Source organism: Anabrus simplex, chromosome 6 (assembly GCF_040414725.1).
Source record: "Anabrus simplex isolate iqAnaSimp1 chromosome 6, ASM4041472v1, whole genome shotgun sequence".
Lineage (NCBI taxonomy): Eukaryota > Metazoa > Arthropoda > Insecta > Orthoptera > Tettigoniidae > Anabrus > Anabrus simplex.
Window position 1 is genome coordinate 234996477 of NC_090270.1, and position 25239 is coordinate 235021715.

At 40.2% G+C, this 25239-nt stretch overlaps 1 protein-coding gene across 1 annotated transcript in view; it reads left to right on the plus strand.

The window, feature by feature from the left end:
- Window positions 1-9855: 9855 nt before the first annotated feature.
- LOC136875948 (uncharacterized) overlaps window positions 9856-25239 on the plus strand; it is a 168581-nt gene continuing 153197 nt past the window's right edge. Inside the window, exons 1-2 of the mRNA XM_067149567.2 lie at window positions 9856-10020; window positions 15195-15300. Of these exons, the coding sequence (XP_067005668.2) occupies window positions 9856-10020; window positions 15195-15300 (271 nt within the window). The remainder of the gene's footprint in view (window positions 10021-15194; window positions 15301-25239) is intronic.

A 25239-nucleotide genomic window follows, 5' to 3' on the forward strand; every position in this document is an offset into this window, starting at 1 on the left:
CTGGGCTGTTGTATGATTGTTATAGATGAAGCATCTTTCACATCTGATTGACTGTGAAGGTGGACCACGAGAAGGTTCGACTTTGTGATGGTGGCGATGTATCGATACACCGCTGGTGTTGGCAGAAGAATCCGCACCATGAATGTTGGACCCGCCGCATTCCAAATACAAAAGGCCTTCCGAGCTGGCACTCCCTCCGCATTGAGCTCGGCAAGAATCGTCTCTTCTGAGAGTGAAGGATCCACACCACAGATGATGCAACTTAGTAGATTATAACATGGTGGTGGAGGTGGTGGTGAGAAGGGTTGAAGAGGGATAGCTGATCCGAACGGATTTGCTCTGATTGTGGTGGCAAGTTGATTTGCTGCTGTTTCCCCGTTGATTTGAATGATGATTCCTTCTGAAGTCTCCCTGATATCAGTGGTGTCTTCTCGGTGCATGTTGCAGCGAAGAAGAATGGAGAAGATTGCCTGAGGTGTCTGAAATTCTGGGGAAGGGTTAAGGAGGAGAGATGCATGTGTGCCGGAGGGGGTTTGCTGGAGAAATCAGATATGGTTTATGGGGCATCTAGTGCCAGAAGTGGAGGAATATTCAAGCAGAGAGAGATGGTGGTGGTGGTGGTGGTGGTGGTGGTGGTAGATGGGGAAATTTGCTGTACGGTGGTGTCCATTAGAAGAGATGTTGCAGCTGCTGTGGGTGTCTGCGGTGGTGGTGCCGCGTCCACTGCCAGGCAATGCGGATCACATGCCTCCTCGAGGGCCGATTGATGCGTCATCCTCTGGTACTGAGTTATCGGGTTGTCCGGATGCGAAGCTGGATTTGCTGGCAGAAAGCATGCTTCATAATTCAGGGCAACATAGCTGGACGTGAGAAACATGTGGAAGGCTACGGCGCCGGTGTCTACGGCGAATTGTGCGAAGCTGGATGTGGTGGTGCAGGTGGTAGCTGTAGTAGTAACAGGAGAATGTGGCGTGTAGGGGTACATGATTGTCATTTACTTCAGACCCCGGAGTAATGTAAGTAAGAAAGAAAGATTTGGTAGAAACGGATCAAGGCTAAGCTGTTGACTAATCCCCTGTAGTGCAGTGCTGCCAATGGGCACATCCTGAGGTGAGACCTCACCGGTTTGTGTTCGTCCTCCTGGCTAGTCCACAATTTTCAAGAGGCAATAAACCTCCGTGGCTGCTTTCAGTGTTGCAAACAGTCAGATGGCAAAGGATGAACTTGAACTCTTTTTCCTTTCTTTATCTAATATCATGTTCATTCTTCTATTGCGAGAACTTAATTTCAGTCATTTAAAATTTATTTCTATGGAAGTTATAGTGCAAAGACATGTGGACAAGGACTTGTTTTCTATATTGTTACACCAAATCCTAAACATTGAACTGTGTTCCATTGCTTCTTTTTGCTTTAGTTTAATAAATACTGATGCAGGATTCGACCTCCCTCCCCTCCGCTTGCACTTTCCCTGTTCTCTACTTGTTGTTTTTAGGTAATTCTTCTTTGTGTGAATCCTTGCTGGTGGGAAATGCATTAATTAACACGCCTGCATTTTATTCAGTTGTAATTCTCTGTGGCCGATTTGATCAATTGTGTAACCTCATTTATGAGCATCCAGTTCTCTCTTTGATACATATTGTTCTTTTGATTTCAGTGCTATTGTTTTTGTTACTGCCTGTTGTCTTTTAAATACATGTTATATAATCTCAGATGATCTTCTGAAGTTAACTTTACTTCTTAAATTCCACCGTACGTAATAGTGGGTAAGAAATTTAACAGAACTGAATGTCATATTGGTGATACGAAGCTGGAACAAGTAGATAATTTCAAGTATTTAAGATGTATGTTCTCTCAAGATGGTAACATTGTAAGTGAGATTAAATCAAGGTGCAGTAAAGTTATTGCAGTGAGCTCGCATTTGCTATCAGCAGTATTCTGTAAGAAGGAAGTCAGCTCCCAGAAAAAACTCTCTTTACATTGGTCTGTTTTCAGACCAACTTTGCTTTAGAGAGCGAAAGCTGGGTGGACTCCGGATACCTTATTCATAAGTTAGAAGTAACAGACATGAAAGTAACGAGAATGATTGCTGGTACAAACAGGTGGAAACAATGACAGAAGGGTATTTGGAATGAGAAGATGAAGGCTAAGTTAGGAATAAACTCAATGGATGAAGCTGTACGCATAAACGGGCTTCGGTGGTGGGCCATGTGAGGCGAATGGAGGAGGACAGCTTACCTAGGAGAATAATGAACTCTGTTACGGAGGGTAAGAGAAGTGGAGGAAGACCAAAACGACGATGGTTAGACTCAGTTTCTAATAATTTAAAGATTAGAGGTATAGAACTAAATGAGGCCACAGCACTAGTTTCAAATAGAGGATTTTGGTGACATTTAGTAAATTCACAGAGGCTTCCAGACTGAACACTGAAAGGCATAACGGTCTATAATGATGATGTATGTATGTATTTTTGTAGCCAATTAAAATTGGGGGTGTGTACAGTCATTCTGCCTAGAGAGTGCTGGAACTTTCTCCTGTGCTGTATAAGCCTGGGCGCTTTTGGGCCATTTTGTCTTCTTCATCGCTCCAGTCTTAGAGTGCATACAGTGTAAGTGGAGGCAGGGATAATGGCAGACATCTTTTCAAAACGTGATAGCTCCAGAAAGTGAATTTGAGCAGAAGGTTTCAAAATTATTTCTTATGTAAATTTCTAAAGTTTAAAATCACCTTTTAAATGTAAATTTTCAGGCAATTCTAAGGACTCTATTCAAATTTCTGCTGGAAATATGTAACTTATGGAATAAAGAGTGTTCACCCCCTTTTAATTCCCATTCAACTTCATATGGTGGTGACTATGATTTTCTAAAACTCTAAATTCTTCAAAACAATTTTGGAACTTAATATTTTTGCCATCTAATCACCCTCTGTAGTATAGGCTTAGCCTCTGTGACTTCGTACCATAAGCCCATATAGGATTTTAGGTGTTTTTCAAAGTGTATGTCAGAAGGAGTGCAAGTGTTTCGCCTCCTAGTATTTTGTTCATGGCCGATTTCTTAAACCTCTTCTTTTGTACACTAACACCATTTAGAATGGGCACTTATTGCCTCTGTTGAAGGTGTCATTATTTATAGATAAGACTGCCTTCGAGTGTTGAGAAGAAATGACAGTAAACACTGTTTGGAAAGTTATGTATTATAAAATTTGGATAAGAAACTTGTGCCTTTGAGGGGCCGGATTGTAGTCAATTTTGAAGCTAATCTCCTGAAGTGTAATTGAGTTTAGCAATTATGCTCTTTGATATATGATTAGGACTTACAGTGCTACCTTGTTATATGAGCTGACAAGCTCCTGAACTGTTATTGTTGTTACTTATTAGATTAGCTATCAATTTTTGAAGTCAGAAAAAATAAAGGAAAGAAATAAAATTTCAGAATTTAGGCTTTAAATTATGCCCTCATCTTTTCTCTGGCCACCCATTCATGCCAGCACCATCTTACACCTCTGCAAACCATCAAAACATGCTAATAATAATAATAATAATAATAATAATAATAATAATAATAATAATAATAATAATAATAATAATAATAAATACACTTTAAGTTTATACCTGTAGCATAACACTCCTCCCCATCCTTGGATTAAATTCCAAAATTTAAATCGAGCCTGGTCAAGATACAGTTAGTTCTCTTGGTTCATGGAATGGGTTCTTTTTCTGCCCCAAACATTGCTGCTATTCACACACCATAGATTTTCAACACTACCCACCACCATAACAACACGCAATAGCCCATTAACGGCAAATGCTGCCCACTGTAGTCGGGGGATGCTGTCTTATTTGGACTGCACCAGACTTGTAATAGCTGTACAAAATTATAACTACAGAAATGTGACCTTTTGTTTCAAAAACTCAAGTGCATTTTTCAGGATTCGAATCACAGTTACCTTAGCATCAATTCATTGACAATATCACTCAGCCATCATGCCTCTAAATGTGATAATATGTATAATGTCATAACATTCTGTGCAGTAATAAATGAAAATGAAAATCCACAGCCTGTTTCCAGTCATTTAACCGGGTCAGCAGCAAGGTTAGGAATTGTGCCGACTGCCGAAGCCTGCCGCACCCCTCTGGGACAATGATTAATGAAATGAAATGATACTGGAGAGTGTTGCTGGAATGAAAAATGACAGGGAAAACCAGAGTATCTGGAGAAAAACCTGTCCCACCTCTGGTTTGCCCAGCACAAATCTTACATGGAGTGACCAGGATTTGTACCACGGAACCCAGTGGTGAGAGGCCGGCGCACTACTGTCCAGCAATAAGTAAAATTTAAAATTATATATATGGTATATTTAAAAAAATATTGTTTATTTACATGCCTCCCCTCTGAACCATGTGGGCTTGCGATGGTGGAGAAGGTTGTGCACCCCAATGAAGCAGTAGCTAATCCTTAGGTGCAACCAGATCAGATGGATATCCATCGAGAGACCAGATTAATTAATGTTTCATGGGGTAGCAGCAACCTTCTAGAAGTTGCAAGGGCTGGAGTCAGGATGATTGACTGATGTGGCCTTGTAATGGATTATGTATGTTGATACTGCTACTCAGCTGAAAGCAACGGGAAACTACAGCTCTAACTAACTCACCTGAATGAATTAATGATGTAATGATGATGACTTCCCCTGGGTAAAATATTCCAGAGGTAAAATAGTCCCCCATTCGGATCTCCGGGTGGGGACTACACGAGAGGGGGCAATAATCAGGAAAATGAATACTGACATTCTGTGAGTCAGAGCATGGATTGTTAGAAGTTTGAATCATTAGAGAACCTGAAAAGGGAAATGGATAGATTAAACTTAGATGTATGTGATGTAAATGAAGTATGTTGGCAGGAAGAACACGATTTTTGGTCAGGCGACTACAGAATTCATCATCATCATCTTCCTAAACCATCTCCAGTTTCCCGGGTGTGGTATATGAGCCTCCTCCATCTCATCCTGTCCTCGTATCATTTTTCTTCTACCAAATTGTCCCAATCATGACCTCTCAGCAGTACATCGTTCTTAACTAAATCTATCCATTACCTTTGTGGTCTTCCCATGGGTTGTCTTCTTTCTACTTTTCTGTCAAATTGCTTCCTTGCAGTTCTGTTTACTGGCATCCTCTTCATGCAACCAAACCACTTCATTCTTGATATCTGAATCTTATTGAGGAGAGAATCATCTATTCCTACTTCTTCTCTAAATTTCTCATTCCTAATCTTGTCTCTCCTGGTTTGCTGGATCATAGTGTGTAGGAATTTCATTTCAGCTGCCTGAAGTTTCGAATTATCTCTATTGGTCAGTGTTGTGGTTTCGAGACTGTGGCTTGGCAGAGTGATATGTAATAGCAACTTCTGGCTCGGTGAGGAAAGCAACGGGAAACTACCTCACTCCTCATTTCCCTAGTACGCCTCTTCAGTGATCGCCTTGGCCATCTATGACAGCTGATGGCAGAGCTGTTGAGGATCCAACCAGCATTAGGGCTGAAGACTGAACATACACATGTAAGAATTGGTGTATAATAGGACTTGTACAACGTCATTTTTGTTTTCATGAGTATTTGCTCATCCCACAGCAGGTGTCTTACCTTGTGGTAAAATTGCGTTGCCTTATTGATTCGATTGTTCACCTCATGTTTTGCTAGGTTGTCATTTGATAGAATGCTACCCAAGAATTTGAAAACTGGAATGCTGTCGAGTTGGGCTTCATTTAACATGACTATTGTTCTACTCTTTCCCAGTACATTTTCATCATCACCGTCTTGGTCTTGCTGATGTTTAAACCATATTTCTTAAACTCCTCATTCCAGCTTTGCATTCTCTCTCCCAGTTCCTCTTCTGAGTCACTCCAGATCGCAATATAATCTGCAAATGTGAAGGCTTTGATATCTCGATGTTCTTTCCTTTTAATAGATTTCATTACTATATCCATCACAATAATAAATAAAAGTGGTGACAATGAGCTGCCCTGCTGCACTCCTCTCTTTGTTTCAAACCAGTCCGACAAACCACATCCCACTTGAATATAACTTCTACTCCCACTATACAATATTTTCACTTTGTCTATGAAGCTGTCTGACACTTGAAGTTCTTTCATGCATTGCCAAATTCTTTCCCTTGGTACACTGTTGTATGCTTTCTCAGTATCCAAAAATATTAGAAATAAAGGCTTGTTCTTCTCCCAGTATTTTTCCATTAGCATGCTAATTCCAAATATAAGGTCTGTAGTTGACCTTCCTGGTCTGAAACCATACTGCTCTTCTTCCAAAATTGGTTCAACAGTATCTCTGATTCTGGTCTCTATTATTTTTTTCATTATTTTCAGGACATGAGACAGTAGTGTGATACCACAATAATTAGTATATTTTCGTCAGCTTCCTTTCTTGAACAGGGGTACAATGATGCCCATCTTCCAGTCCTCAGGAATAATATTTTCCTCCCATATCTTGTTAAGCAGTTCGTAGCAGTGGCGTATACTGAGGGCTACCAAGGCTATCAATGAAGCCCAAACCTCAAATGGGAATGATAGAAATCTAAAGCACATTATAATGTAAGCATCTGACACACTGTATCATTTACAAACCTTGAAAGCAATGAGAAAAAAAACGTCGCACGTATTTCTGAGAACAAGGCTTCGGAGACTGATATGGCAACCCAGACTCTCGTCCCTCACCGCTTGACTCACCTCAGGCTGCTCGCTGCTGTATTCCTGACAGGCGCGGGGACCGGGGAGGATAGGTGTGCTAGGCTTCGGACCGTCAGATCGCCACTACTAACTGTCAACCATGCGTTACTCATCGTATATACTTCCTCACCTCATCCTTCTAACTTAATTATATAGATAACAGAGCACTGGTATTTCGCTCCCATTTACTTCTACATCCTTGTAGCATACTGTGCTTGTAGAAAGATACTGCAATGCTGTGTTATAGGAGCAATATAGTTTCATTTTTATAGGTAGATCTGCTAAAATAAAATGCAAATTTTCAGGTTTAGTGTTCTGTTTTATTGGTTGGAATCAAATCCGTGATCATGGGTGAGACACCACCACTGATCCCCTGAGGAAGCTAATTAACCAGTGAACAATGCGTATGACCGCTGTAAAATTCAATATTTGTAATTAATAATAATAATAATAATAATAATAATAATAATAATAATAATAATAATAATAATAATGCATGGCATCTGTATAAGCTTGGTGGTGACCTAGTGAGGATAAAATGAATTGGCGAAGACGTCGTAAACCCCAGTCCCCAAGCCAGAGGAATTAACAGTATGAGGTGGTTGATTCTGAAAATTGAACCCGGGCCCTCAGACCAAAGGCAAGCATTTTATCCATTTAGCCACAAAGCTGGCCTTCAATTTTGCTAAACCTATCTTGACTGATCAGGTGTTGAGTATTGGCAGTGGCAGAGACCAGGGCAGTAGCTTGTGAAGCAGCCTTGACAGCACAGCAGGCTTCTCCGTTGGCTATTGGCTGCAGATAAAAACGCTTAAGGCTTGACTTTCACTAAACCAACTATCGAACGGAGGTAACCTAAGTCCAGTGGTAGCCGACGTCTTGTTCCCAGCATATGCCACTGGTCTGTAGACTTATTGAATTCCTGGAATTCCCACTGCTTTCAGCATATCTGCACTTAGTTCATCTATGCCCACTGCCTTTCTTTTCTTCATGCTCTTGAGTGCATTTTCAACCTCAAGCCATGTAATTGGTGGTTAAGTTGTCGTTCCTCAACTTAGGTCTCCTCTATCCATTGTAATGTTTTCTGTATCTCCATTCAGCAGCTTTTCAAAATGGATCTTGAGTTCTTGTTTAATTTCTTCCTCTTCTTGTGCCAGAGTTCCATCTTCACGTTCTATTGCTTTTATGGTCTCTTGATCCCTTCGCTTCTTTTTCGCTACTCTGGATAGCAATTACAGGTAGCAGGTAGAGACCCTCCTTGGAGGCAGCTCTACCCAGGGAGTGGCGCCCCTGCCTATGTGAGTCCCAGAGCACACTGACCCATGTGTAGTATTTGGTAAGGGTCCCGGCTCAGGGTTACAAGTGAAGACCTCAGCGACATCAATGGCGTAGAAGGTGACCTTCGGTACGGCGGAGATGTTGGAAGAGGCCCTGTACTTAGGGATTAATACGAGTACAACACACAAAGGGCACGATGGTTCCACATGTTAGTGGTGGTACCCCGACAGCGTCTGTTCCCCATGTTAGGGGCGGCTGAATCACAATTCACCAACACGTCTGGCAAGCGTGGTGTTTTATTGCCGAACATCTTCCGTAAACTCCTATGACTTCGAATTTTCAAACGAAATTACCCCAGGTAAGTAGAGTGAGAGACTCAGAATCTCACACTGACAATACGTCAGTCTGCCTCAAGGATTCTGGGGGAGGCAAAAATTCGAAAAAATGACTAGAAAAGTAAGAATGGCCACATACAACATAAGAACTATGAGACTAGCTGAAGACCTGGAAACACTAGAACAAGAACTGCATGACATAAAATGGGATATTCTGGGTATTTTTGAGACTCTCCTTCAAGGAGAAAAAGCTGAGACCCTTCCATCAGGTCATGTCATCTTACGTAATAATGGGGATGCTTCTACACATTGGGTTGCTATTCTTGTCAATGAAAATATCAAATAATTCATACACAAGATGATTTGTCTCTCTCTCAGAGTGATATATATCATCCTCAAATTGAATAGTAAATTCTCCATACAAGTCATACACATTTATGCTCTAACCAGTACTTCTGACGAAGAGGAAGTGGAACAGCTGTATGAAGATATCACCAAAGCGAAAAATTCAGAAAAGACACAACTCTGTATCATCATTGGAGACTTCAATGCAAAAGTGGGTCAAAAGGAAATCGGAGACCCAGAGAACATTGGTACATATGGACTAGGTGATCGAAACGAAAGAGGGGAAAGATTGCTAGAATATCTCACAGCCAAAAATCTCTATTGCATGAATACTTTCTTTAAAAAGCCCATTCAATGAAAATGGACATGGAAGAGCCCCGATGGACAAACCAAGAATGAGATAGATTTTATCCTGACCAACAAGAAGAAATATTGTACAGATGTTACTGTTCTCAATAGATTTGGTACAGGAAGCGACCATAGGCTAGTTCGAGCAACCTTCATATTTGATTTCAAACTTGAACGGTCCAAAATGACAAGGGGGTACACTTTTCCAAGAGTAGAGGACTTAGAAAAACATCAATCATCATTTCAACAAGCTCTTACCAAAAAACTTAACCCAACAGAAGATTTGAAATACTTGGACATGAACGAACTTAATGAGAAAATTACAGTCAGTATTCAAAATGCAGCAAAGGAGATCCAATTGAAGAAAACTAATAAGAGGAGTCGACTTTCACTTAATACCATACAGCTCATTAAGGACAGGAAGACAATGGACAGGAATACAGCAGAATACAAAAATCTTAACAAGACCATTCACAAGGAAATAAGAAAAGATCTAAGGAAATTTAATAATAACATGATCATGCAGACAATTGAAGAAAATAAAGACATGAAGATTTTAAAGAACAACATGTCTACAGGAAGACCAAAAACTGCAAAACTTAAGAACCAAAATGGAAAAATAGTCACAGATAGGCAAAACATTACTGAAGTTGTTAGAAATTTCTACTACAAGCTGTATACATCAACCCTTAATAAACCACCCAGTGATGAACAACTAGCCCAGAATTATACACATGAAGTAACACGGGAAGTAACCACTGCTGAGATTGAAAATGCACTTAAACAACTAAGGAATAAAAAATCCCCTGGGGAGGATAAAATAATGAATGAAATGCTGAAATTAGGTGGAAAAGATCTGCTAGAAGCCGTGAGAATACTCGTCAACAAGTGTATTAATTCTGGAAGAATACCAGAATATTGGAACAATGCTGAAGTGAGACTTCTCTTCAAGAAAGGTGATAAGGAAAATTTAGAGAACTATCATCCTGTGAGTTTGTTATCACATGTTTACAAGCTCCTGACTAAAATTGTAACCAACCGCCTCATAAGACAACTGGATTTTTATCAATCTGCCGAGCAAGCGGGATTTCGTAAAGATTTCTTAACTGTTGAACACATCCAGACTATTCGTCTTCTTCTTGAGAAAACCACTGAGTACAACATCAAGATTCATCTGGCCTTCATTGATTATAAAAAGGCTTTTGACTCAATGGAGATTTGGGCTATCATGAAGGCACTTCAAAATGCCATAATAAACTCAAGATATATAAAGCTCCTGGAAAACATTTATGATCAAGCAACAATGGTGGACGAAGACCTCATCACCAATAAAATCCCAGTTGGCAAAGGAGTTCGACAAGGTGACACAGTCTCTCCAAAGCTGTTTACCCCTTGCCTTGGAAGATGTATTCAAAACCCTTCATTAGGATAATGAAGAAATAAAAATCAACGGGTTATATTTGAACTACCTGCATTTTGCCGATGACATTGTGCTCATAAGTAAAAATCTAGATGAGCTAGAAAGCATGATCCAAGAATTAAAAACTGCATCTGCTAAGATTGGTTTGGAAATGAATATTAATAAAACAAAAATACTAAGTCCTGACAGTCAACCACTTAAAATGGGAAACCAATATATAGAAGCTGTCGATGAGTACATCTATCTTGGACACAAGATAAAACTTGGAATAGATAATCAATGTGCAGAAATTCCTCGCAGAATAGGTATGAGTTGGACAGCATTCCAAAAACTTTCATCCTCACCAACAAGGATGTTCCAATTAACCTGAAGACCAAGGTTTATAATACGTGCGTGCTGCCAGTTGCTACTTACGGTCTGGAAACGATGACTCTGACGAAGGAAAGTGCTCGCAAGCTTCAGTGAACACAACGAGCCATGGAGCGACAGATGCTAGGGATCAGCCTTAGGGATAAGATCCATTCAGAGGACATCAGGAGAAGAACTAATTTAACAGACATCCTAGAGAGAGTAGCAAGACTAAAATGGCAATGGGTAGGACACATAGCTCGACAAGACTGCAACAGGTGGACCTCTAGGATTGTTTACTGGAGACCATGGGACCATAAGAGAGGCATTGGAAGATCCCAGAAGAGATGGCTTGACGACATAAAGCTGTTGGCTGGAACACGCTGGTTCCAAGTGGCTGAAGACCGAAGACGATGGAAGCATATGGAAGAGGCCTGTATCCAGCAGTGGATTGAAATAGGCTAGAAAAGGTAAAGAAGAAAGTATAGCAATTTCATATTTCCTCTGCTGTCCTCTTCCAGCTTGTCTGCAAACTCATTCCATTTCTTCTCTTTTTCTTCCCTTACAATGTTCTTTACAGCAAGTTTCTTGTTCCTCTATACTCCTTGAAGTCTTTGTATTTCTTGTCCCTGTTTTTGTTTTTCCTTGTCCAATGCTTTCTTTATTTGGTTTCTTTCTTTCACCACTGTTTTCGCTCTATCATTCCACCATGGTGTCTCCTTTTTTCTTTTGATAGAACTTGTAACTCCACATAGGTTTTTGGCTTCTCCCACAAAAGTGTCTTTTAAGGCCTTCCACTCTTCATTAACGTTGGTTACTTCACCCTTCGGCAAACTCTGTTGAATCCTTAGTTTGTATTCTTCCTTTATTTGGACTTCTTGCAACTTCCAAGATTTTACCCTTGGTTTTTTCATAATAATTTTCTGCGTTTCATTGGTCTTATGTTTCAAGTCTACTACCAACAATCTGTGGTCACTGTCCATGCTTTCATTAGGGATGACCTTTACATCTGTAATGTATCTGCCACCATCTTTATTCGTGATTACAGCGTTCTATACTGGCCATCCCAACTGTACCTTGTTACTCTGTGACTGTCTCTTTTTTTGAAGAATATATTTATTATAAGATCATTTCTTCTGCACAGATCTAATAGTTGTTCTCCTTCTGGGTTCCTTTGTCCAAATCCATGTGAATCAATGATGTTCTCGTACCCAAGTCTGTCTACCCCAACTTGCGCATTTAGATCTTCAGTAATAATATTTTCCTCATTAGATGTATCTTCCAGGTCTTGCCGAAATTTCTCTTTGTCTTCCTCACTGCAGCCTGTCTGTGGGGCATACACTTGTATGACGATGTACTTAGTGTTCTCTGGTTTCATGAACATTTTAATGATTCTATCACTTTTGCAGATAACTTCAGCTGTAGCATCAGTCCCTTCATTAATTAAGAATCCAACACCATTTTTCGCTACATTCTCCTGTCCACTCCAGTATAATTTATATCTTACACGAAGTGTCTTACTTCCAATCTCTTTCCATTTGGTCTCACTTAATCCCAGTATTGATATTTTTCTTCTATCCATCATGTCTAGGAGTTCTTCTACCTTTCCAGTTAATGACAGAATGTTCATAGTTCCAATTCGGTATTTGGATTTCTTTTTTATTTTGAGTTTCCTTTCAGAATATTTTATATCATCAGCCTTATGGTCATCGTACTTTACAATTGTCTGAGAGGACGTGTCAGTCCGGTCTATAATCTTCTTTCCGAGGCTCTTTTTCTTATTGAAAGCAACTGTACTCAATACTCTCCTGCTGACTTGCTAGGCCTAATGCATAAGAGGATTTTCTTTCAGGGCTTACTCCCTTAGCCTTTGAGGATGCCTTCCTTGTCCTACAAGGCAGTAGGTTCCATCTGTACACCCCAGAAGGATGGGTTGCCTCTTCCGCCATCTCCGCCGTACCAAAGTCCATCTTCTCTGCCGTAGATGCTGTTGAGGCCTTCACCCTTGATGCAGGGCAAGGGCCCTCCATATTTATGACCCCTGGAGAGAGGGGTCCCAGTATTTTAAAACCCCCAGGAATTGGGCTACCTGTTGGTCCGCAGGTTGTATTCGTTATTTCAACCAGCCCTACATACTGTAGGGGCCCCCTATCCGTCACCTGGGGACACGCTCTGTAGGGGGTCAGGTTCCTCTGGTTACTTATTGGAAGGAGTGAGGTTATTTGCAGAATTCTCAACCCAAAATCAAACAGCAGAAATGCAGGAGTTGGTTTAATAACGAATAATTTCGACTGGCATCTGGAAGTGATGTCAGTACTTGCACCATTTGTTGAGAGGTGTTTGAACTTGCAAACTGTTGCACATAAACCAAGGATCACTAAACTGAACACTCACTGCCAATTACAGTAGTGCAAAATATACTTACATCACCTGTAGAACAATGGAAGAGCATTATGTTGAGTAATGAATCTTACTACATGTAATGGAAGTCCAATGGACAAATGTCAGGTGAATATTACTTACAAGAATGGATTGTAAAATTTGTTACCCACCCTGTGACAACATTTTAGAGCAGGCCTTTTTCATTTTCAACATGACAATGCAGCTGTTCATAAAGCGAAGGCTATAACTAAGTAGTCTGTCAAAATGGGAGTAAATGAAATTGAATATCTGGTTCCAAGGAATGATCTAAACCCAATTGTGTGCCTCTGGTAAGAGTTACAGCACCAATTGACAGTTAGATCAGACCGCCTCAAAACAGCTACAGAATGGTTCACCATATGGCAAGGGGAATGGAAGAAAGTACCTAGAGACATCTACCAAAATTTTTGCGGGGAAAACTTCATAGAGGCTGTGACTGCAGCAAAGGGTGGGCCTGCATCATACTCATTCCATAGCAGTGCGAGTTGTCAGTACGTTAGGGTGTCCAATCATTAATGGCAATTAGTGTACTGTATATCAAAAGACAAGAACATAAAAAGGAATACATAGGAGGATGAACACATTGATGGGTCAGTATGGGAATAGAGGCCAAAAGAAAGAGGAGACAAGAACAGTCATGTAAACACAAAAAAAAAAAGGACAGTCTGCACTTCTTTATATACTGTTGTCTTCAGATAGATGGCATCTCTTCTTTTCAGTCCCAGTTCTTCTACATTCATTTCATCTCAGCCTCCTATGAGCTCATTTCTGCTTCCCAACTGTGCATCAGCACTCACTGGGGCCACCTTGACAGACGTTCCGTCTTGATGTGGGAAGAGATACAAGACAAAGAAGATGAATGCTGGTGATAAAAGACTAAGAACACAGGAAAAAATGGATCCCTACAGGTTAATATAACTTCCATCCTTGTCAACAAGTTCTCCTTGCTGTTCCTGTGAGATTCACAAACTTCATATTAACATAAACATGGCTTTCACAGTGCGAGCAACATCACGGCATCCATCTACATTAATATGCTTCCCCATTAAGTTGATTGAGCAAGTTGGCTACACAGTTTTGGTCACATAGCTGTAAGCTTGCGTTTGGGAGATAACGGGTTCAAACCCTACTGTTGGCAGCCTTGAAAAATGAAATGGCGTATGGCTTTTAGTGCCGGGAGTGTCCAAGGACATGTTTGGCTCGCCAGGTGCAGGTCTTTTGATTTGACTCCCGTAAGCGACCTGCGCGTCAGGATGAGGACGAAATGATGATGAAGACGACACATACACACAGCCCCCGTATCAGTGAAATTAACCAATGATGGTTAAAAATCCTGACCCTGCCAGGAATCGAACCCAGGACCCCTGTAACCAAAGGCCAGCATGCTAACCATTTAGCCATGGAGCCACATGGCAGCCTTGAAAATGGTTTTCTGTAGTTTACCATTTTCACACCAGGCAAATTCTTGTGTTGTGTATTAGTTAAGGCCACAGTCTCTTCCTTCCCAATCCTAAAGTGAAGGCCATAGTCGAGTGGTTTGTTGAAATGGGAGTGAATAAAATTGAATGGCCTGCTTAACGCCATAATTTAAACCCAATTGTGCATCTGTGGTATGAGTTACAGCATACAGCATGAGTTATAGTCCTATCCCATGTAACGTAACACAGATAGTAAACCATTAACTTGTTCAGTCAGAAATTATGTATACTCAGTTTCTTCATGCTACCAACAAAGAATTTTTTTGAATTTCTCATGATATAAATAATTTTACTTTTGTTTGATTCTGGCATGAGAGTGCAGTGATTTCTAGTTTCATCTAATCAAAGAACACAAAGTAAAATACAACACTGATTAGAATTGTATTACATGTCTTTAAAGAAATATTGATCTGCTGTGTGTAATTTTGCTAGTAAATACCTCAGTCCAAATACAACAAGGTATTTTATAAACTGGTATTTTTCTCTGTTTTTCAGTTTAGATCAATGGAAGAAACTACTAAGGCTATGTCATTAGATGGTATTTCTTTCAATAACCAAATGTTACACATCAAACGACCCAGCAATTATAAACCTCCTCAAGGTATGTACTTTTGATTAATTGAAACCTTTGTGTTCAGCATGGAGATATGAAGGTATATGATAATATTATCTTCATAAACTAATTCCCATATGAAAGTGAGTTGCCTCGGAGATCAGTGGTAGAGTGTCCGACTCATGATCCGAAGTTTGCAAGCTTGGTTGTGGATGAGGCAGTCGAGTTTTGAAAGGCTGTCAAAATGTTTGGCATGTTAATGATCTCTGGTGGCACACTCAGCATAAAAAAACCAAACCAAACCCCATGATGCAACAGCCCTGAAGGACCTTGGCCTACCAAGCGACCTTTGCTCAGCCCAAAGGCCTACAGATTGAGGTGTCATGTGGTCAGCACAACAAATCCTCTCAGCCGTTATTCTTGGTTTTCTAGACTGAAGCCGCCATCTCACAATCAGAGGGCTCCTCAATTGTAATCACATAGGCTGAGTGGACCTCAGATCCAGGTAAAAATCCCTGATCTGCCCGGGAATCGAACCTGGGGCCTCCAGGCATGCTACCCCTACACCACGGGGCTGGCCACACTCAGCATCACTCAACAAAATTAAATTTACTGGACCATAGTATCTGTCCAAAAGAATTCTATTTTTGTTGGTACATAGGAATACAATCAGATATCAAATTAGTTGGCAGGCCACCTAGATAGCACCATCACAGAACAACTAAGTAGCTAAAGCCGTAAGATTATTATTACAACCTGTGACAATAAAGTTCAGTGAATGAAGTCAGAATGGTCGATCTGGCAACACTGGCAACACACAAAGCTGCACCTGCGTAGCAGCAGGTTTTGATCACCTGCTCCCAACATTGTTGAGTTGAGCATTGTGTGTGTGCCGTGTAAGACCTGTTTGACACAGTGCATGTTTAATGCGTTGGTTCTGAAATGCGAACAGGAACATACACGACCAAAAGATCAATGTACAGTTTTGTTTTAAGCTTGGCAAGACACCAGAAGAAATGCATGCAATGCTGGTACGTGTTTATGAAGATCAAGCACTGTCCTTGAAGTGTGTAAATGAGTGGTGCACCCGTTTTCAAGGAGGCCGGAAAAGTGTTTCTGACAACCCCTGTAGTGGAAGACCGACGACCGCTGTCTGTGATGAAAACACTGAGAAGGTGAGGACATTAATCACAAATGATCAGCAATTATCTGTGCACATGATAGCGGATGAACTGCAGATTAACCATGAATCCGTGTGACAAATTGTTACCCAGAAGTTAGGGAAGAAGAAAACGTGTTCTCGTCTTGTGCCACATCACTTGACTGACGATCAGAAGCAGGCACGTTTAGAGGCTTCACAGGATTTTGTTGAAACGGCGGATGCGACACCAAATTTCTTGAACTGTATTGTCGCTGAGGATGAAACCTGGTGTCTCAGGTACAATCCTGAAACGAAACGGCAAAGCATGGAATGGTGTTCTCCAGGATCCCCTCGTCGGTAAAAGGTCAGAGCCTATTCCCACGACTCAAACTCGCTTTGAAAGAAAAGAGATTTGACAATATTCCTGACATCCAACGAGACGTGACGAGGCTTTTGAACACCATCCCAAAGGAAACCTTCTTGCAAAGATTCCAGGACATGTATCGCCGATCTCAGCAGTGCATAGTTATGGGAGGGGACTATTTCGAAAGACAGTAAGGTCACTGTCATGCATTGTTCATCTACGTTGTTAGTACAGGACTATTCACCGAACTTTATTGTCACAAGTTGTATTATTATTATTATTATTATTATTATTATTATTATTATTATTATTATTATTATTATTATTATTATTATTGTTATTGTTATTATTATTCCTATGTGAGAATTGGTATGTACAGTAAAATTATTTTAAAATTTTTTTGAAATGCTAGTACAGTATGTGCATAGGAAGTTTTATGTAAACTTCCATTTTTCCTACATATTCTGGGGTAGCTTCTGGCCAGATGCCCTTCCTGACACAATGTGATTGTGATCAAGTGTAAAATCAAACCCAGGATCAATGGGGAATGAAGCCTCCCTTGGCCTTCTGGGTAGCAAGCCCACCCAACACAGAAAGTTCTATATTCTGATAAATATTGATTCCTTCCCTGAAAACCATGTGACAGTGTCAAGGCGGGGAAATTCGCATGTTCCACGGAAAGTAGATTGCTGATAATGAGAAATACACCCATATCACCCGAAGCTATACAGCTCTCTTTGTATGATTTTATTTGATATACTGATGATGGTTTCCTACACCACCAGAAGTGTGAAAACCACCCAATTGCTTTATGACCAGTTGGGATCAAATTGATAGTTTGTGTTATGAGTTGGATATGGCTATCAGCGGTTGTCTTCAGTGGTACCACCTTGGCTAGTTCCATGACTGGATATATGGCTAGATGTGTCCGGACAGACGGTTCTAAAATTGGAGAGAATGTTGAATGCGCTCATTCACTCTGATATCAGCATTAGGGTCTCATTTCATAGTGTCTGCAGCATATACACTGCGGAGCTCCTCACCCTCTTGATGCAAGTGTAATGGACTAGTATAACTTGGAAACAATTCTCTAACCCATGGGTAAATAATGAAAATATTGAGCTCGATTATTATTATTGTGGTTATTATTATTTACGTAGTTATGTACAGACTTTATTTGGTATAGATTGTGGTCTTATTATTTGTGTGTTGTATGTGATGTCATGTTATGAGATGTCTGATATATGTATGTTAATAACAGTTTATTTAACGTAAGAATACGTAATTAATAGTAATTTATTTACCTGTATATATGATGTATAAATCCAATGCAATGTTGTGCAATACATGGTAATAGCCCAGAACAACGTGGAACTAGAGAGTTACAGAAAATTCCATTCATTGTAAATATGTTATTGGAGACTCAAAATTACGTGAAAACATGTTTTGTCACATTCTTCTAGAAGCCTGGCCAGGCAATGTATATAAATAGGCAGTCTTGAGGGTTGAATGGAGTGGTTTAACAAGACTTGTATGGAAGTCGTGTTAGCCGAGTGTTTGAAGTTAAGTATGTGAACTCTGTTGGGTTGGTACTTGGATGACATGCAAGTATTGCAGTCTTCTCCTTATCCTTCATAGTAGTGTTTTGTTCAAGAGGACAGTTATTAGTGTGTGTGTATATAATTAGTAAATAAAAATAAAACTGTACACAATTTACAGCATTTCGTGTGTGCATCTTTGTAGCTACAACATTGGCGACCGTGACAAGGACATGAGAATAATATTCGGTAGTGAATACAAGTGTTAGTGGGAATCAGAACAAAATGCAAGTGATACTGGAAGATATGTCTGTACAACAGCTTAAAGACAAACTTGCAAAGAGAAATCTTCTGACGAATGGCAAGAAGAAATCATTGAAGGCACGATTATGGGAAAATCTCATTGAAAACTGTGAAGTTTTTTATTGAGGTGGACAAACATCCAGACTCGTCATCGGAAGAGGAGGTAAATATAACTACATTGTGTTCCAACTTAATGACCATGATGCAGGCACTCAATGACAAAATATCAGATGTTGATTCATGAGTTAATTCCACCTTAATGAAACATAATGACAAACTTTGAGACGAAATTTATCAAGCTAATTCAGTTTTAACCGGACAAATATCACAAGTGTACACGCAGGTTTACAAAGTAGAACAGTGCCCAGAATCAAAAATTTCAACCATAGATGATAAAATTTCGCAGATGTACTCCCAGATTAGTGACGTCACCAATCAATTAACACAGCAGATATTGGACATCAGGTCAAAACTGGGACAGGTGGAACAGATTGATGGTAGGGTAAACCAGCTGGAAGGGAACATCTCAAACCTCAAGGAGGAGGTGGAAACCCAGGTTTCCGGCATAAAACAACAGGTTGTAGGGAGAATTTTGACCATCAAGGGAGATGTGTCGAATACGAGAGAAAGCATCCTTCACGCAGAAGAAGATAGATTAACTCGAACAGGACCTATTGCCATGCCTCCAACCCTTCAAACCTAACTGGCAATACAGGACACCTAGACCCGAAGGTGGTTATAGAGAGCATTCTGGAATTCCACAGATGACTGGAAGAGAACCCGACTAGCTTCATCGAGGGATCGGGTCAGTCTACTTGGAAGGAGTAATCTACCGTAGGACATCTTCGTTCAACTCATCACACCGCAGCTAAAGGGGCAAGCCACTACTTGGTGGAATAACTCGAAGGGCTTAAATTTATACTGGGTGGACTTCAAGAGAGAATTCCATGCTAGGTTCAATTCTGAAGGGGTGAAGTGTTGTGTGAAAAGGAAGCTACTGACTGAAACACAACCCACCGGCATGAGAGCTAGCATGTTCGTCCTCCAGAAGTACCAGCTCTTCAAGCAGCTGCACCCAGAAGGAAGCAAGAACGAGATCATACCAGACATTGTCGAGCTACTCCACGAAATGATTAGACCCCTAGTGAAGAGCACCGGTAGTCGACTCGTCCCGAGGGAATTCAAGATATGCTATAAGAACATCCAGGTTGACGCAGGACTCTTACTGTACAGATCACACCTCTCCGACATGCCTGTAGCAGTGGTGATCCCTAGACGGCACACAATGGACATCCTCGAAAAGTTCCACGGCAGCACTGAAGCTGGACATCCAGGAGGTGAAGAGACATATCAGTCTATCCGATGAAGATTCTTCTGGGTCAACATGCGGAAAGAAATCCTTGATTGTGTAAAGGGTGCTACATCTGTGCCTGGACCAAGGCGAGCAACAGGAAGGCACATTCCAGTCAGCGAGGAAGACGGCCACAACGCCCTTGGGAGGTCATAGCCTTGGACTTGGTGGGTCCTTACCCTGGGGTAAAACGGAACTACTAGTAATCACCAACCTATTCACAAGATGGATTGAGGCCTTTCTGACACCAGAAGCCACGACGGGACGCATCACCAGTCTTCTACAAGATGAGGTATAAATTGTAGTCTTATTATTTGTGTGTTGTATGTGAGATTATGTTATATGTCTGCTGTATGTATATTAATAAGAGTTTATTTAATGTAACAATAAATAATGAATAGTATATAATTTATTTACCTGTATATTTGATGTACAAATCCAATGCAGTGTTGTGCAACACACGGTAATAGTCCAGAACAACGTATCTTAGGAACTAGAGAGTTACAAAAAATTCCATTCGTTGTAAATAGGTTATTGGAGACTCTCAAAAGGACGAGGAAACATGTTGTGTCATATTCTTCTAGAAGCCTGGCCAGGCAATGTATATAAAAAGGCAGTCTTGAGGGTGGAGTGGAGTTGTTAACAAGACTTGTGTGGAAGTCGTGTTAGCAGAGTATTTGAAGTCAAGTATGTGAACTTTGTTGGGTTGGAAGTTGCTTGACATGCAAAGCAGGACAGGCATTCTCTACCACAGAGTAACATAATGCCATTTTTTGGATTGTCACTGTCTTCCAGTTTAACCTCTGACCGTACTATCTTTAACCTATGAGTGGCTTCTCTGTTTCTCAAATTGAAAGCACACACTTGTGTCTTTGATGGATTTGGTTAAGCTGGTTTGTGTTGTAGTATCATGACAGAACATCAAGTGCATTTGTTAGAATGTTCTCAACTGTTTCAAAGTCTATATTATGAGTGGCGAGAGCGAGATCATCAGCACACAAAAAACTCCTGCTGTTGGGGGTGATAGGTTGATCATTGGGAGAGGCCATTCTTCTGTAATCCTTGGAAGTCAACAAAGAACCTGCAGTTCTGCAGGAGACTGGCTATAAACGTAGTAAGGTTAAAATTCTTGGTCAAGTTGTAGATCTTAACTGACAGTATTCGGGAGATAGTAGGTTCGAACCCCACTGTCGGCAGCCCTGAAAATGGTTTTCCATGGTTTCCCATTTTCACACCAGGCAAATGCGGGGGCTGTACCTTAATTAAGGCCACAGCCGCTTCCTTCCCACTCCTAGCCCTTTCCTGTCCCATCGTCGCCGTACGACCTATCTGTGTCGGTACGACATAAAACAATTAGCAAAAAAAAATATATATCTTAACTGAAAGCTGATGATTGATGATGTCGTACACTGCTTTAAATTAACAAATACCACTTCTGTCATCTTACAAGCTTCAAAACCATCTTCTATAAACTGGGTAAGAAGCAGTTGTCCATTACATCTTTTACCAGGATGAAATCCAACATGCTGAGGGATAAGCAGGGGATCAATTATAGGCAATAAATGTTTAAGATCATTCCTTCCAGCAATTTATAAATCCGACACAACAGTGCAACTGGTCTGAAAATTTTTGGATTGTTTCCTTTTAATAGAGCAATCACTTGGTTCTTCCACCTTACCTTTGGAATTTGACAACTGTTCATGCAGTTGTTGAAGAGCTGGAGAAGTCATTCCTTTATTGTTAAGCCGAAGTGGTTAATTTGCTCAATTCATAAATCGTTGACGCTGGCTGATTCCAATTTTACTCTGTTTGATAGCCTTCTCTAATTCTTCCATGCTGAATAAAGATGCAAGGTGGTTATTTTCCTCTTGCTCACTTCTTTGGAGTTTTGGTGTTTTGGATTTGTGAGTTGCCTCCCTGTGCAGTAACTAATGTGCTATTTGATTGACAGTGATGTTATGATATAAAGTGGTATTTTAATTTTTTTCAGATCACATATTTTCTATTTCAATCCATTGATCCCTTTTTGTCTCTCTTACACAGTAGCAGAGATGAGTTTGTTTCCTGCTTCTAAAGTTGTTGCACTGAAAGGATTTTCTGCAAATAAGTTGTTGTATTCTGTGATAAAAGTGACTTGATCAGAAATGAGCCCAGGGATATGAGATGATAGACAGCCATGAGGAATAGATAATTGGAACATCCCTTTGCAGCAATGGTGAAGGCATCATAGTATTCTGATACTGATTCTATAGATGACACCTCGGCCAGTTTGCTTTTCTAAAATTAAATCTCCTCTGAAAAGGTACCTTCTGAGATGTAACAGCAACAAATATTTGACAGGTTATTGATCTGTGCTGAGAATTTGGTATTGGAGAACAGACAGATTTTACACATTGTTTGCTGATATTACTGGAACTGAATATGAGGTCAGGATTGTAGCCCCATCTCTACCTGCCACTGTTAAATGATGCAGGTAGTTTTGCATCATCTACTGTATTAGAGTAAGTTGATTCTTTTCTGTCCATTGTTGAACCACTGCCCCTTTTTCATCTTCATGATCATAACCCCAAACATTACTGTGGCTCTGAAGTTGCCAATCACAATCTGCACATATTTATTTGGGAAATTGGATGGTTTAGGTGCAATTAGCTGCTTTTATAGTGAGAATTTACATGAACCCACTACGCTGAGATCCCAGGTGGCAGATAGGAAGGTCCTAACCAGTTTGCCAGCTGACTTCTGCAAAATAAAATAGCTCTCGTGGACCAAACTACAATCTCCTGTGGGTGGGGAACGCAGGCGAAGAATACACCCATGGTATCCCCTGCCTGTTGTAAGAATCGACTAAAAGGAGCGACTAAGGGATGATTGAATTAGAGACATGAGACTACTTGTAATTAGTAATACCATCACGTGAGGAACACCATGAGTCGCCTTTACTTGCGAGTAGCACCACTATGTTAGGTATACAATAGGTTTGTTATTAGTAGCAACAGAGGGCGAATCAGCATGGGTTTTACAGTACCCATGATTAGTACCACGGTATGTGGAACTCCACGGGCTTAAGTTGCCTGGGATTAGTAACATTGTGAGAAACATCACAGGTCTGGGCGTTGCCTGTGATTAGTACTGCTGTATGAGCAACACTATGAGTTTGTTGCCTGTGGTTAGTACCCAATATGTGAGAAACACCATGGGTTTGTGTTGCCTATGAGTGGCACCGTAACTTGAGAAACACCATAGGTCTGCGTTAATTGTACATATTACATTACCTGTGAGTAGTAACACAATGTAAGTCTACGTTACTCATGATTAGTACCGCTACATGAGAAATACCCTGTATCTTACTTTCCTAGTGATAAATACCATTATGAGGGACCGTTGACCTGGATTTTGGACCCCTTTAGACAACAAGCATCATCGATTCAGGATTGTGCTTTTGAAGCAGCCCCTTGGTCGGTATATACTATTGTTATAAGATAGTTTCTGGCAAGGTGGGACATTGTGGTTTGAATCCACTGATTGCTTTAAGTTCATAATCATTGTTCATCATCTCGTTGTTTTTTAAATTCTAGTAATTGGAATAATCTTGGTATTATTTTTAACTTTCAATATTATGAGTTGGATCCGCTGATTATTTTAAATACATATTCATCCATTTATTTTATTCTTCATTCACATTTTGAATTCTGGTCAGTGGATGAGTTTTGGACTTTTAAATTGTCATTACATTTCATCTCATTTCGTACCACTAAGGGCCGATGACCTAGATGTTAGGCCCCTTTAAACAACAAGCATCATCATCATCTATAATGAGAATTTCAATGTTCCTTTCCTCTCCAAGTGCTGTAGGGAGAATCTGTACATCTGGATGAAAGAAGATTCAATTTTTCGATGGTAAGACACCTTCCATTTATTTTGGGTCTATGCATGTTACATCTCCTGTGTCTCTCCTGTATGCACAATATATGGCACTGATGCTGACTACATAGTTCTTATAGTATTGTTTATTTGACTGATGTTATGCCTTCTTTGTTGACAGATATAATAGTTAACTGCAGCCCTGGATAGGGCTCATATGTAAATGTTTCTGGAGTAAAATGATCAGCCGTCAGATTATTCCGAGTCATTCTCTGACGTTGGCCAGAACTCGCTCGATTGATTCTCTTATTCTGAGTACTAATCATTGTAATCTTCAGGGAGGCTCCTTTCGCGTACTCCACATTATTTATGAAAAAAATTGAGAGAGACCCACCTAGTACTATACCTAGGTCAGACATGCCGCACTTGAAACTTTCGCCAGTACAACATTAAATTTTGAAGTTGATATCCACATTGAAGACATCAACAATGATTTAATATATATAGAGTTTTGTTTTCTGTAAGAGGAACTCTGACTAGTTAACTGCAGTGATGCAAGAGGTGAAAACAGAACATATAAATTGACACACAAGTCACTCAGCTATGTAATGAAATGTATATTAAAAAATTAGGAAATCAAAGGTTTTATATCTCATGAAAAAGCAATGATTAATTTATAATCCTCAGAACTCAGTGGAGACTGTGCTGCCATATCCTAAAAATAGGAAATATAGTAAGAGAGAGACTAAACATGGTATGAACACTATGGCTTTGTACAAATTATTTGATAAAAGCATGTAATATATAGATAATAGCTGAACTATTTGCATTACTTGTGAATTGTAATGGTCATGAAAATGTTTACACATAAGCCTTGGTAAGTGTGTCAGACTACTGCCCTGGTGGTCTTGGGACTGATTCCCAGTACTACCGTAGCAATTTCCTGTCATTCGAGTCTGGATTGAGGTCCATTCCCCCTTATGACATGAAAGATTAACATACCTCTGAAACAGACACTGAAAATGGTGGGATCCGACTTATAATTGTTCCCATAAGAAGACTGCTGGTAATTCTAGAGAATTATAATGTTCTGAGTAGAGACGAGAATTATAGGCACTAAAAATAGTTAAAATAGACAGGTATATAGGCTCTTAAATTAGCCAAAATAGGCAGTTAAATAGGCACTAACGTGTAAAATAGGCATGAAAAATTTCTTATAATTTAATAACACACTCAGTTACTATAAAAGGAAAGGAAAAACAATCTTGTTCTCCTCTCATGCATAATGTTTTTGTACTGAGAGAAATCTCTCAACATCACATGAAGTGATTGGACAAAACTTCAGTGAAGTCACTTCATCTGGTTTTATTTCGCTAACAGCGGCTGCCTTCCCAGAGGTTCGGTCAAAACTTCCCCTAACTTCTTCTGA